This window comes from Pan troglodytes, chromosome 11 (genome assembly GCF_028858775.2).
Source record: "Pan troglodytes isolate AG18354 chromosome 11, NHGRI_mPanTro3-v2.0_pri, whole genome shotgun sequence".
NCBI classification, from domain to species: Eukaryota; Metazoa; Chordata; class Mammalia; order Primates; family Hominidae; genus Pan; species Pan troglodytes.
In genome coordinates this window covers 40,956,668-40,971,494 of record NC_072409.2, presented here as the reverse complement: position 1 = coordinate 40,971,494, position 14,827 = coordinate 40,956,668, and the positions used below count along the sequence as shown (strand labels likewise).

The 14,827-nt window shown below is 44.4% G+C and overlaps 1 protein-coding gene across 1 annotated transcript in view; it reads left to right on the top strand.

Annotated features, from left to right (window-relative positions):
- The window catches only part of TMOD1 (tropomodulin 1), a 100,087-nt gene that overhangs the window by 38,473 nt on the left and 46,787 nt on the right, over nucleotides 1-14,827 (top strand). Inside the window, exons 3-4 of the mRNA XM_003312195.5 lie at nucleotides 6,105-6,261; nucleotides 13,190-13,309. Coding sequence (XP_003312243.2) covers nucleotides 6,105-6,261; nucleotides 13,190-13,309 — 277 coding nt within the window. The remainder of the gene's footprint in view (nucleotides 1-6,104; nucleotides 6,262-13,189; nucleotides 13,310-14,827) is intronic.

Below are 14,827 nucleotides of genomic sequence, written 5' to 3'. Positions count from 1 at the left end.
TCAATTTTAGAACATTTTCATCACCTCAAAAAGAAACCTCATGCCCATTAGCTGTCACTCTCCATCTCCCTTCAACCTTCCCAGCTGTATTAGCCTGTTTAGGCTGCTCTAACAAAATACCACAGACTAGGTGGCTTAAACAACAGAGACTTATTTTTGCACAATTCCGGAGGCTTAGAAGTCCCAGATCAGGGTCTTGAGGGGTTAGTTTCTGGTAAAGACTTTCTTGCTGGCTTACAGACAACAGCTTCTCTCTGTGTGTTCTCATGGTGACTGGTTGGGGAAGGAGGTGTTGCAGCAGCTCTCTGGTATCTCTTCTTATAGGGACACCAATTCTATCAGATCAGGGTTCCACCCTTATGACCTCATTTGACTTTAATTATCTCCTTACAGGCCCTGTCTCCAATTATAGTCACTCTGGGGGTGAGGGCTTCAATGTATGAATTGGAGGCACACATTCCAGTCCATAACACCAGCCCTAGGCAACCACTAATCTACTTTCTGTCTCTACAGATTTGACTGTTCTGCACGTTTCATATATTGTATGGAATTGTATAATACATGGCCTTTTGTATCTGGCTTCTTACACTTAGTATGATGTTTTCAAGGGTCATTCACGTTGTAGTACTACGTTTTTTTTCACAGCTGATAATATTCAATTGTATGGATATACCACATTTGTCTTATCCATTCATTAGCTGGTGAACATTAGACTTGTTCGTACTTTTGTTATTATGAATAATGCTGTTATAAATGTTCGTGTACAAGCATTTGGGTGGACATACATCTGCTGCATCATATGGTAACTTTATGTTTAACTTTTTGAGAAATTGCACAACTATTTTCCAAAAGGGTTGTATCATTTTACATTCCTACCAGCAGTGTATGAGAGTTCTAGTTTCTCTATATTCTCATCAGTACTTGTTATTATCTGTGTTTTATTATTGCCATCCTGCTGGCTGTGAAATGGTATCTCATTCTGGATTTGATTTGCATTTCCCTAATGGATAATAATATTGAGCATTTTTTCATGAGCTTTTTGGCCATTTTTATATAATCTTTGGAAAAATGTCTATCCAGATCACTTGCCCATTTTAAAAAATTTATTTATTTTTATTTTTATTTTTTTGAGATGGAGCTCTGTCACCCAGGCTGGAGTGCATTGGCACAATCTCAGCTCACTGCAATCTCTGCCTCCTAAGTTCAAAGGATCCTCCCACCTTAGCCTCACGTGTAGCTGGGACCGCAGATGTGCGCCACCATGCCCGGCTAATTTTTGTATTTTTAATAGAGACGGGGTTTCGCCATGTTGGCCAGGCTGGTCTGGAACTCCTGACCTCAGGTGATCTGCCTGCTTCAGCCTCCCAAAAGTGCTGAGATTACAGGCATGGGCCACTGTGCCCAGCCACTTGACCATTTTTATTTTTTATTTTTTAATTTTAATTTTTTTTTTGAGACAGTCTCACTCTGTTGATCAGGCTGGAGTCTAGCGGCGTGATCTCAGCTCACTGCAACCTCTGCCTCCTGAGTTCAAACAAATTTCATGTCTCAGCTTCCTGAGTAGCTGGGATTACAGGCATGCACCACCACGCCCAGCTAATTTTTGTATTTTTAGTGGAGACAGGGTTTCACCATGTTGGCCAGGCTGGTCTCGAACTCCTGACCTCAGGTGACCCACCCACCTTGGCCTCCCAAAGTGCTGGGATTACAGGTGTGAGTCACCACGCCTGGCCCATTTTTAAATTGGGTTATTTGTCATATATTATTGAGTTGTAAGAGATTTTTATGTATTCTAGATATGAAACTCTTATGAGATACATGATTTACAAATATTTCCTCCCAATCTGTGGTTTGTCTTCTCACTAGTGTCCTTCGCAGCACAAATGTTTTAATTTTAATGAAGTCCAAGTAATCTACTTTTTTATTTTGTTGCTTATTGCTTTGATATCTTATCTAAGAAACCATTGCCTAATCCAGAATCAGAAGGATTTATGCCTATGTTTTCTTCCAAATGTTTTATAGTTTAGTTCTTATATCTAGGTCTTTGATTCACTTTGAGTTTTTATATATAATGGGAGATCACATGCTGTTTTTGAAAACGAGTTAAAGTGGTAAACAATCAGGAGTTTAAAAATATGCATCTATCTTTGGTTTTACTGACAATCATGTGATATTTTGTTAAACATACCATTTAATAGAAAGAAAACAAACTTTAACCTCTAATGAGGCTGATATTCTCAATATTTACTTTAAAAATGTGATAAGCTTAGAGTTATTAGAAAAGGCCTTTGACATTTTTGTTTTTACAAATCAACTGCTTTCAATAAAGACTTGAATAAATGAAGCCATATTTTTATGTTATGTAAATAGTATTTTTGAAATACATTAAAAAATCTTTATTATATAACATGTTATAATTATATGGCTTTTTGTTTAATGCAGTGGCTCTCAATCAGGGGCAATTTTGCCCCTCAAAGGAAATTTGGTGGCTGGGCATGGAGGCTAATGCCTATAATTCCAGCACTTTGGGAGGCCGAGGCTGGTGGATCACCTGAGGTCAGGAGTTCAAGACCAGCCTGACCAACATGGTGAAACCCCGCCTCTACTAGAAATACAAAAATTAGCCGGGCATGGTGGTGGGCACCTGTAGTCCCAGCTACTGGGGAGGCTGAGACAGAATTGCTTGAACCCGGGAGGCAGAGGTTGCAGTGAGCCGAGATCACACCACTGCACTCCAGCCTGGGCAACAAAGTGAGACTCCATCTCAAAAAAAAAAAAAAAAAAAGGAAGAAAATAAAAGAAATGTGGCAATGTTTGGAGACATTTTTGGTTGTCACAACTGGGGGCAGTGCTACTAGCATCTAGGAGATAGAGAGCAGAAAGGCTGCTAAACAATCTCCAGTGGGTAGAGTGGCCTCCACAACAAGGAAGTGTCCAGCCCAGAATGTCAGTTGTGCTGAGGTTGAGAAACTCTGCTTTAACTAAATCCGTGGCCTCTACCAGATAGATTCGAAAAGAGATGAGAGTTTGCAAACCCTTCTCCCCTCAGTTACGACCCCTGAATTTCTTCTATCGCAATACTTAGTCTTTCTGGGGCCAGAACATGCCCCAGCATCTTACTGCCATTAAAACCCTTTATGGTAATGAAAATCTGTAGGCCTTCCCTGTGGGGATCCTTAAGAAGCATGAGCACTTGCTTTCACTGCTTAATTCATTTTATAATTGTGTGTTTTAGTTTTTTGAATTTATATTTGGATAATACATTCCCTGTTAAACATACATATTTGGGTAACCAATCTCCTATTAACATATATTTTACCTGATTATATAACAATAGAAGGGATCATAAGTAATAATTTTTGACCGTTTACTATGTTAGGCACCGTGCTGAGCACACTTTCTGCATTATCTAGTTTAATTTTCTCAACCACTCTATGAGAGAGCAACTCTCATTATTCACATTTTACAGCCATGGAAACTGAGGCACAATGAGATTTAGGGGACTTGCCCAAGATTGTGTAGTTGGATCATTATTACTCCAAGTCAGGGCTTAAGCCTGATGTAGGGTCAACTGTGAAGTGCAGGCATGTCACAAAGACTTTGGATTATTCATTATGGGTAGTCACACATTGATGTTTGCAGGGCAGTGAGGTATCGTGTCACTCTCTTGCATCACCGTAAGCTCCCTGCTGTGGACGAGAAGGCATGGGCACACACAGCTAGCTACAGGAAGTCCCATCAAACCTGGGACATGCCCACAGAAGCATGGCTCACCTGGGAGCATCACCTGTCCTGCCTATCATGGTGGACAATATCTGAGAACTGCTGCTTAAGGAAAACTGGGATGTGTGGAGCATCACTTATGTTCCTGATGCCCCCCACCCCAAAGTCAGTCAGGCCTTGATTTTCTACCTACTGTCCTCTCATAAAAAGCTCCAACTCCCAGTGTCTCTTTTGATCTGTGGCCTAAATCTGTCTGCAAGTACACCAGCACCACCTGCCAAGCCCATTATCTGTCTGTCCGGGCTCTGTGCTGGGTGGGCCCTGCTCACTTACAGCCCTCCCAGAGGCAGGATCACACCCCGGTCTCCTGATCTTACAGCCACGACTCTTACTGAAACAGCACTGTGGTGTTATGCATAGTACACCTTTTAAAAAATGATGCATTAGTTAGGCCAGATGTGGTGGTTCATGCCTGTAATCCCAGGGCTTAGGAAGGCCGAGGTGGGTGGATCATGAGGTCAGGAGTTCAAGACCAGCCTAGCCAATATGGTGAAGCCCTGTCTTTACTAAAAATACAAAAATTAGCCAGGTGTGGTGGCATGCGCCTGTAGTCCCAGCTACTCGGGAGGCTGAGGCAGAAGAATTGCTTGAACCCGGGAGGCGGAGGTTGCATTGAGCCGAGATCACACCACTGCACTCCAGCCTTGGTGACAGAGAAAGACTCTGTCTCAAAAAAAAAAAAGTAAAAAAAATTAAAAAGATTCCTTAAACAGTAGTATTCCCTCCCAAGCTGTATCCCTCTATGTGCCAAGCATACAGTGATCTTCATATGCCTGATAACATTCCCCTCACAGAGTCGGCTTTCAGAAAAGGATATGGAGTTTGTGACAGTGACTGAAGATATGCATTTTAATGGTACAAAGATTGGAAGTGGGGCTGGGAACGGTAATCCCAGCACTTTGGGAGGCTGAGGCAGGCAGATCACTTGAGGTCGGGAGTTCGAGATCAGCCTGGCCAATATGGTGAAACGCCGTCTCTATTAAAAATACAAAAAATTAGCCGGGCGTGGTGTCGGGCACCTGTAATCCCAGCCACTCAGGAGGCTGAGGCAGGAGAATCGCTTGAACCTGGGAGGCAGAGGTTGCAGTGAGCCAAGATCGCGCCACTGCATTCCAGCCTGGGCGCAACAGAGCGAGAGTCCATCTCAAAAAAAAAAAAAAAAAAAGGTTGGAGGTGGAATGACTCTTCAGTTTAGTCAGTTTGAGGGTGCATATCTTTTGGGTGATGTTCTGCCCATACCAGCCACCCATGTATTCCCCTAGCTCTGCAAATGCAGGGAACAGGGGGCACACAACGATTAGAAATGGTCATCCTCCTCCCGTAAATCTGAAGAAGAACCCTGGTTTTTGTTCTAGATCCGTCCTGAAATTCCTTGGGCAAATCTTTCCTTGCTCCGTGCCTCAGTTCCCCTAATGGGAGAGTGTGTGCACTGATGATCTCTAAGCATCCTTGCAGCTATAAACTTCTTTGACTCCCTAAGGTACTGGGGGCTGAGTTAAAGTGAAGCCCATGAGGATAACTCCAATCCCCCCAATAGGAATCTGCTTTAGCAGTAAGCCCACACCTAGAAGCCTGCTTATGTTTGAAGAAGAGAAGGGAACAATTGGTTGATGTTATGTTTCTTGAGATACCCATCTCCAGGGGCGACGTTCAAAATATTTAACCACCAGTGTGTTGTGAGCACAGACCCGTCAGGAGGTTAGAAGGCAGCGGGTAGGGCCAGCAGGGACTGTGGCCAGAGAGCATGCCCCGTCCTCCTCTTAGCTCTGCAGGGCACTGCTCACCTCGCTGCTTTCCTGGGCCTTTCTCCAGCTTTTTTTTTGGTCTGCCTCTTCCTGCCTGATTCTCCATCCAGGGCCCCAGCTTAACCCCCTTTTGGCTTCTTCTCTCTCCGGAGCCACCTGATACTCAACTCAACTCCTGTGAATATCTTTATGCATCCAAACAACAACTCAATCATATTCATCACTCAGCAGATGCTCTTTCAGTGCCCTCTGTGCTCAGACTGGAGTCGGCTGCCTTGACCCCTCACCTCCTCTCCTTCAAAAATGTTAGAGGCAGGGATGGGCTGGAGGATTAAGACCTGAGTCCTAGCCTCTCTCTGCCCCTTGTCTGCCTTTGACCTTGGACAAGTCCCTCCCTGTCCTGGGGTTTCAGATTCCTTACATGTAAAACGAGGAACACCATGGATTCCATGAGCTCTGAGGTCCCTTCTGTTCGATGATGAGTTTCTGGAGAAGTGCAAGTCTTCAGCAGCTGACCACTCTCTCTTTCTCTCTCTCTCTTTCTCTCTCTCCTGCTCCCCACAACCTCCAATGTAGAATGCACTGCTGCCTGCAGGCCTGAGGCAGAAGGATCAGACCACCAAGGCGCCCACGGGCCCCTTTAAAAGAGAGGAGCTCTTGGATCACTTGGAAAAGCAAGCAAAGGAGTTTAAGGACCGAGAAGATCTGGTCCCCTACACAGGGGAAAAACGAGGTACTGAACAATGTTGCTGTTATAATATGCCACTCCCCATGCACCATTGAGTACCGACTGTATGCCAGGCCCTGCCAGGCCCTGTGTTGGGCCAAATGTGACTGGGCCTCCTTGTCCTCATCCCTGCCTGGCCAAAACACCCAAACCCAACTTCAAAAGCATCTATGGATGATGTAGATTTCATGAAGTTTTGGGGGTAGACTGAGGAAAGACTCCTATCCACTCAAATCAGCAAAACTTTTCCCTAAACCCTCTTTCACTAGGATGTCCTGATTATTTTTTTACGCAAACCTAAACAGTTTTGAGAGTAAAAGAAGAAACTGTTAATAACGACATCAGGACTTTGGGAGACCGAGGCAGGCAGACCTCCTGAGGTCAGGAGTTCAAGACCAGCCTGGCCAACATGGCAAAACCTTGTTTCTACTAAAAATACAAAAATTAGCCGAGCATGGTGGCACGAGCCTGTAGTCCCAGCTACTCAGGAGGCTGAGGCAGGAGAATCGCGTGAACCCAGGAGGTGGAGGTTGCAGTGAGCCAAGATCGCACTACTGCACTCCAGCCTGGGCAACAGAGTAAGACTCCGTCTCCAAAAAAAAAAAAAAAAAAAAAAAAAAAAAAGACATCAGGACATGAAGCCTAAGCAGGGACCATCCTATGCAAACCAGGGACTAGAGATGCACTAACCATCTCCACCCAGATTCTCTCTGCTCTTTCTCCAAAGTTCCTCTCTCTGGCAGCTGCAGCTTCCCTTCCTTCGTCTGTCCCATTATACTCTCTGCTCCAGCCTGAGGCAAGCCATCTTGAAGGCCCCAGGAAACAGAGAGGGCCTCCCTGACCATCCATTCTAAGACTTCCCGTTGCTCTCCAAACCCTCTGCCCCCCCTCCAATATCCCCCTCATCCCATTGTTCCACAGGCCTCCTTCTGCTGTTCTCAAACTTTCCACCTCAGGACCTTTGCACATACTCCCTATGCCTGGAGTGCTGGTCCTGCTGCCCAGCTCCATGCTGTCTTCTTCATGGCTGGCTCCTCCTGCCTGGTAAGATATAATAGTCAGAAACAGCCTGGAGCTACATCTATTTGAGTTGCAATCCTGGCACTACCACTTACTAGCTGTGTGAACATATGTAAATGTTTTAACCTACTGTGCCTCCATTTTCTTCTCTGTAAAACAGGGATGATGAAAATACCAGCCTCATGAGGTTGTAATGAAGGTTAAGTGAGTTCAGATCTCTGTCAGGCGCTTAGAACAGCATCTGGCAGGAAATGAATTCTACTTAAGTATTAGTTGTTATTATTGTCCTTTGGGTCTCAACTGTACAGTCTTCTCTTTCAGGGAAGCCATCCCTGTCTACTCTGTTCAGGACAGGCAGTCCCTCTCCAACTTCCTGGCTTGGTTATTTTCCAACACAGGAGCCTACGTGTGTCCTTCAGAGCAACTCACATCTTATCAGCATCTCTTTATTTTTCATCTGTCTCTCTCACTAGCCTGTAAACTCCCTGAGGGCAACCACTTGGGCTGCTTTTGCTCAAGTGGTACTCCCAGCATGCAGCCAGTGCGAGGCCTGCCATATAGTAGGGGTGAGTAGAGAGTTGTTGGATGAATGGATGAGCTAAAATTAAATAAATGTTTAATGGATTTGTGCACTACTTCATTAGAATACCAGCTACAGGAATGCAAAGACCATATCTGTCTTGTTCATCATTTTGTTCCTGGCACCTAATAAATCCGTAGCACATAGAAGGCACCTAATAAATATTTGTTGAATGAAAGCACTAATTCTAATTAATTAATTGTGTAATTAATTGTTTCTTTTCAGTCTCTTCCATTCCCTCCACCCCTAAGAATGCAAGCATCGTGAGCCCCGGGTCCACATCTGTGGCTGGCTCCCCTGTATCGCAGTTGCATTTGCACAATGCCCGGCACTAAGTAGCTGCTTCATAAAATGAGGACGCACATAGGGGTAGACATTGTGCAGAGGACTTCGAACCATTCCAGATCCTGGACTTGGAGCTCAGTCCAGGTTTCACTGAAAACTGGAAGTCCAGGGAGGCCTAAGGGGCATCTAGATTATAGAACTTCTGAATTTTGAAAGGATCGCGTGGTCAGAGGGATCCTGGAGGGGGTGGCAGGAGAGAAGGTGAGGACGAGGGCAGGGAGTGGGGATGGGCAGCAGACCTGGGTGGACACCTAGCGAGGTGAGTCATTGCTGGCGTCCACTTCCTCATGTACCCACACCCCTCCCAGGGGAGGACCTGGAGGATGGTGTGAGGGATGGGGAAGGGAGTCTGAACGGTACACAAATCAGTCCTGCCACTCCTCCAGCTCTGGACTGGGCAGAGCTGGGAAAAGCTCTCTAGCCTCCCAGAGCTGGACTGTCTTCATGAAAATCCAGGCTGACCAAGGAGAATAGTTAGCATTCATTCTACTTCCATACAGCAACAAGCCCAAAAGGCTCATCATCATCGTCATCATCATCATCATCATCTTGGAGTATTTGAATGCTAGTTGTTGGAGTTCTTATGACTTGAATAAGTGGAGGTCTCAGAGCCAGTGGGGCAGGAGACCCTCCAGCTCTGACTGGCAGGCTCAGGGCCATTCACTCCAGCCTCTACCAAGCACTTCCCCCACACCAGGCCTACAGTCAGCTTGGGCTGCTGGGAAACAGCACCCCACACCGCAAGACCTGATAGTATGTGGGAAGAGCCATAAACTGGCACAAAGCCCTGAGGAATTTGGAAAGGGAGGCCTTCTCATTCAAGTGGGAGAGACCAGAATATAGCTCCAGGCAGGATGTTTTCATTAGAATTAGATTTGGCTGCATGTGCTGGGGGGAAAAATAAAAGTAACAGAGACTTAATCAAGGAATTTAATTTTCTTAGGCTTTCCAGGGCTAGTAAGGCATATTCCTTAGCATCGTGGATCACAACCCTTTCCGGCTTTTCATTCTGCCACCCCTACAACCTGTCTTTGTCCTCATGGTCTATGTGGCTGCTGAAGCTCCAGCCATCACATTCACATGCCACTAGTAAGATGAAGGGAAGAAGTCTAGGTACCTCTTACAGTGGCTCAGAGTCGCCATCCTCACTGGAGGAACCTGTTATGGGGTATAATAAACCACAGGTCTTAAATATTTATTGAATATTCATCTCAGCCATTGCATTAGTCATTTTAATACTTGAGTTCCTTTTTAGGGGTTTTATTTTCCTTGTGTGTTTTCCTCTTTTCTGGATCCCTGGAATCTGATATTAACAGAGGTTATGATACATTTTTTCCCCAAATGATTCTGTTGTGTGTTTTGCTGATAGAGGTAATTGATATTTGCTGTAAACAGTTTACACAATAAAGCTAATTAATTCACAATCATTTCCTCACTGAAAATAAGCACTGATCCCATTTTAGGGAATATCTTTCTGGACATTTCTCTATGCGCTTCCCACTCCCTCTCAACCTTCACCACTACGACCCTGGTATTGCACCCACACCGACCTCCTAATCATCTCCGTACCTCCACCCGCCCTCCCTTCAGCTTATCCTCCATCAACAGCTACTGTGAGCTGTGTAGGTTTTTGTAAATTGAGGTAAAACTTATATAACATAAAATTAACCATTTAAAAATGAACAATCCACAACATTGTGCAACCACCACCTCTATCAAGGCCCAAAACACTTTTATTGCTCCAAAATAAAACCCTGTACCTATTACAGTTAGTTACTCTCCCACTCCCTCTGCCCCGGCCCCTAGTACCACCAATCTGTATCTATGGATTTACTTATTTTGTATATTTTCTACAAATGAAATCATACAATATGTGACTTTGTGTGTCTGGCTTCTTTCACTGAGCACAATGTTTTCCAGACTCATCCATGTTGTAGCACGAATCAGTGCTTTATTCCTTTTTATACCTGAATGATATTCCACAATTTGTGTATCCATTCATCCACTGGTAAACATGCCAGTTATTTCCACCTTCTGGCTATTGTGATTAATGCTGATTTGAACATTCTTGTAGAAGTATTTGTTTGAATACCTGTTTTTAATTCTTTGGGAGTATATACCTATGGGTGGAATTGGTGAATGATATAGTAATTCTATGTTTAATTTTTTGAGTAACTGCTAAACTTCTTTTCCATAGCAACCATACCACTTTACACTCCAATCAGCGATGCACGAGGGCTCCAATTTATCAAATTGTTGCCAACATGAATTTTCCATTTTTTAAAATTGTAGCCATCCTCATGGGTGTGAAGTGGTATCTCATTGTAGTTTTGATTTGCATCTCCCTAACAAGCCATGATGTTGAGCATCTTTTCATGTGCTTGTTGGCCATATGTACATCCTCTTTGGAGAAATGTTTATTCAAGTCTTTTACCCATTTTTAAATTGGGTTGTTTTTCCTTTTGTTGTTGAGTTGTAAAAGTTCTTTCTGTATTCTAGATACTAGACCTTATCACATATATGATTTGTGAATATTTTTCCCCTTCTGTATATTGTCATTTCAATTTCTTGATAGTATCCTTAGATGCTCAAAACTTTTAAATTCTGATGAAGTCCAGTTGATCTATTTTTTCTTTTGTTGCTTGTGTTTTTGTTATCATATCTAGGACTCCACTGCCAATTCTAAGGTCATAGAGACATACCCTTATGTTTTCTTCTAAGAATTATATATATATATATATATTTTTTTTTTTTTTAGATGGAGTCTTGCTCTGTCTCCCAGGCTGGAGTACAGTGACACAATCTTGGCTCACTGCAACCTCCACCTCCCGGGTTCAAGTGATGCTCCTGCCTCAGCCTCCTGAGTAGCTGGGACTACAGGCACGCACCACCACACCCGGCTAATTTTTGTATTTTTAGTAGAGATGGGGTTTTGCCATGTTGGCTAGGCTGGTCTCGAACTCCTGACCTCAGGGGATCTGCCCATCTCACCCTTCCAAAGTGCTGGGATTACAGGCATGAGCCACTGCGCCCAGCCTGAATTTTATAGTCTTAACTTATATTTAAGTCATTCCATTTTGAGTTCAACTTTACATATGGTGTGAAATAGGGGTCCAACTTCATTCTCTTGCTTGTGGATATTCAGTTGTCTCAATACCATTTGTTGAAGCGATTATTCTTTCCCCATTGAATGCACCTTGCACCCTAGTTGAAAATCAATTTGCTATAGATGTTTGGGTTTCTTTCTGGACTCTGAATTCTATTTCATTGTCTATCTATCTATCCTTATGCCAGCACTACGCTGTTTAGCTTTTTAGTAAGTTTTGAAATCAATAAGTATGAGTGCTCTAACTTTGCTCTTTTTCAAGATTGTTTTGGCATTTGTGGCCCGTAATTCCATATGAATTTAAGGATCACCTTTTCTGTTTCTGGGAAAAGGACTGTTGGAACTTTGATAAGGATTATATTGGATCTGTAGATTGCTTTTGGTAGCATTGCCATCTTAATAATGTTAAGTGTTCCAATCCAAGAACTTAAAATATTTTTTCATTTATTTAGGTCTTTAATTTCCTTCAGTAATGTTTTATAATTTTCATTGTACAAGTCTTTCACCCCTTTGGTTGAATTTATTCCCAAGTTTTATTCTTTGGATGTATTACAAATGAAATTGTTTTCTTAATTTCCTTTTCAAATTTTTCATTGCTGATGTACAGAAACACTGCTAATTTTTGTATGTTGATCTTGTACCCTGCAATATTGCTGACTTTGTTAGTTCTAATAGGTTTTTTTGTGTGGAAATTCAGGGTTTTCTATACATAAGATTATGTCTTCTACAAATAGAAACAATTTTACTTCTTCCTTTCCAGTTTGGATTCCACTGACTTCTTTTTCCTGTCTATTTATTCTGACTGAAACTTCCAGTGCAATGTTGAATAGCAGCAGTAAAAGTGGGCACCCTTGTCTTGTTCCTGATCTTAGGGGATCATTTCCTCACTTCTATCAGGTCCCAGGTCACAGGCTGTCATCTCAGTGAGGCGTCCTCTGACTAGCCTTCCCAAAACAGCGGTGCCCACCCCACCCACAACCCATCCTGTCATCTTCTAGGCCCTTGTCCTGCTTTGTCTTCCTCCATAATGCTTAATACCATTCCATATCTTTATACGTTTATTATCTCTCTCCTTTCACTACATCAGAAGCTTTTGAGGATTTTACTCACTGCTGTCCCCTAGCCCCCAGAAAGGTGCCTGGCACATAGGAAGCACTCAATAAATGTTGTTGAGTAAATAAATATACATATGCAATTTCTCATAAATGGAATTAAATTGTTCATGCTACTTTGTAAGCTTGCCTTTTTCACACAACATTTTTCCTAGGCATTCTCCTTCTTAGTAAGTAGCAATCGCCATCATCCTTTATACTAACTGCTGGAAGTCCATTGTATGGATGCACCATAATTTCTTCACCAGTTCCTATGGGTGGGCATGACAGTGACTGTCCTCATATGTACCTCTTTACTCCCCTTATTCTGTTATGAATCTGACACTTTAAAAATATGATAATGAGGCAAGGATGCATTATTTTTCTCCCTTTTCATATTTTATTTGTTTGTTTAGAAATGTTTATACATTTTTCTCTCATTTCCCAAGGTCTCAGAACCTTTGGTTAAGGTATCCCATACCCTGGCATTCTATTATATTTTTCTTTCATATTTTTTTCCTACTTACAGATTGTTTGGTCATGACCAGTGCTTTTGATAGAGGGTAGTCAGCTTGGACCAAGTTATAAAATCATTCTTTTCAAGTGTGAGGGGTGCTGTGTTGGAGATCCCTGATTCCTGTTCTTTGGAGAAGTTGGTCCCCAGAGGGAGAAACCTGAAGGGACTCTCAGCATGGAGGGACCCACAGGGCTCTACAATGGTCCACACAGGACCATCACCAGAGGCTGCTCCATTGCAGCCACTCCCGTGACAGGTCCCCTGTGTGTTTTCAGGAAAGGTCTGGGTTCCTAAGCAGAAGCCACTGGATCCTGTGCTGGAAAGTGTGACGCTGGAACCGGAGCTGGAGGAAGCCTTGGCAAATGCTTCAGATGCAGAACTCTGTGACATTGCAGGTAAGAGGCGTTCCAGGAGCTTTCCACATCCTCCAGAAGGATTTGACCCACATCTGCAGGGAGCCTTGCAGGGCTCATTTCAGCATGAACACCTTCTCTATTTCTAACAAGAACTAGAGGAGACCGAGAGTGTTCAAACAACAATCCATTCTCAAAAACCAAAACAAGGAAAATAGAGAGAAAACCACGCAAACCCACCACACCAGGGAGCCATCTGCTGTTGCCATGAGACCCCATGCCAGAGGGACGTGGGTGTATCTCAGGGAGAGCCCACAGATGCCCTTTCCCAGCCATTAGCGTTGAATCCTGCCCAAACCATTTGGGAAGAGAGGACAGAGGGAAAACAGACAGAGGGCCTCTGGTGTCTTTGGCTTGGGAGGCTCACTAAGGGCTTGATTTTTGCAACTTTCCACTTTGCCTGCAATTGGCTCAGTGAGCCAGCTTTGAGGGGTCACCCTTGTATATCGCATATTTGCCCCATGCCCTCCATCTTCATATGTGTTTCCATACGATCTTCACAAACTACCCCCAAAACTCCAGAAGGTGGCCTGATATTCAGAGCCCTTTGCCCCCCTCCCCGCCACCCCCGACTTCTCTGCTGCTCCTGTCTAGTCTCTGTCCCACTGCTGTGGTGTTCCATCCCCACAGGAAGGTCAGGCTCTGGCCACATCCGGCACCTTGTGCACTCCCTCCCCACCTACTGTGCTCTCTGATCCAGGGAGTGGGTGGGTTTTTATTCTGCAGGCTTGGAGACTGCTAATCATAGCCCAGGTGATGGCAGGAGGGTGGGCGGGGTGGGGAAAGGCTCGAGGCAGGTGGGCAGGGGAGAGGGTAGAAGGAGATGCCTGTGACTGATTGGCTGTGAGAGTGAGGTAGAAGAGTCAAGCAGGGTAACCTCAGACACTAAGTGGTGTTGGTGCCATTAGTGATGGATGGCAAGGGAGGAGCAGGAATAGGGGAGATACAGAGTTCAGTTTACAACCTGTGGCACTTGAGGCACCTGTGGGCCACCCAAGTAGGGTCAGTTGTATAGGAAGTTCTGGAGTGCTACAGGGGGTTCCCATTCAAGATAGAGATTTGGGCATCGTTAGTGTTGTCAAGCTCCAGAAAGAATACATGGCCCTCGTAGAAGCCTTTGGTGGTGGGGGTTGGGGGCGTGGGTGCAAATCGTGGAAATGGGGCAAAGCTAGAATGTGGATCAGTTAGCCACAAATAGGCTGAGAACCAAAGGCCAAATCAAGATGGGCAGAATTGGATGCAGGAGCCACAGAGACGGAGTGAGGGTTCAGGGCTGGCCAGGAGACTCAGAGGCATGTAAGCCCAGAGGCCACGGCAAAGGTGGGAGGGCACCAGCACCAGCACCAGGGACTTGACAGGCCACAGCTGCCTTCTGCGACTTGTGAGTAGTGTTGTGCATGACTTTGGTGACATTCGTTCAGGGGTGGGGGAGCCACTGGGGGATGTGCAGGGGCAGTGAGAAGACTCAACTATACACAAGGGGCACTCTGGGTGGTGACA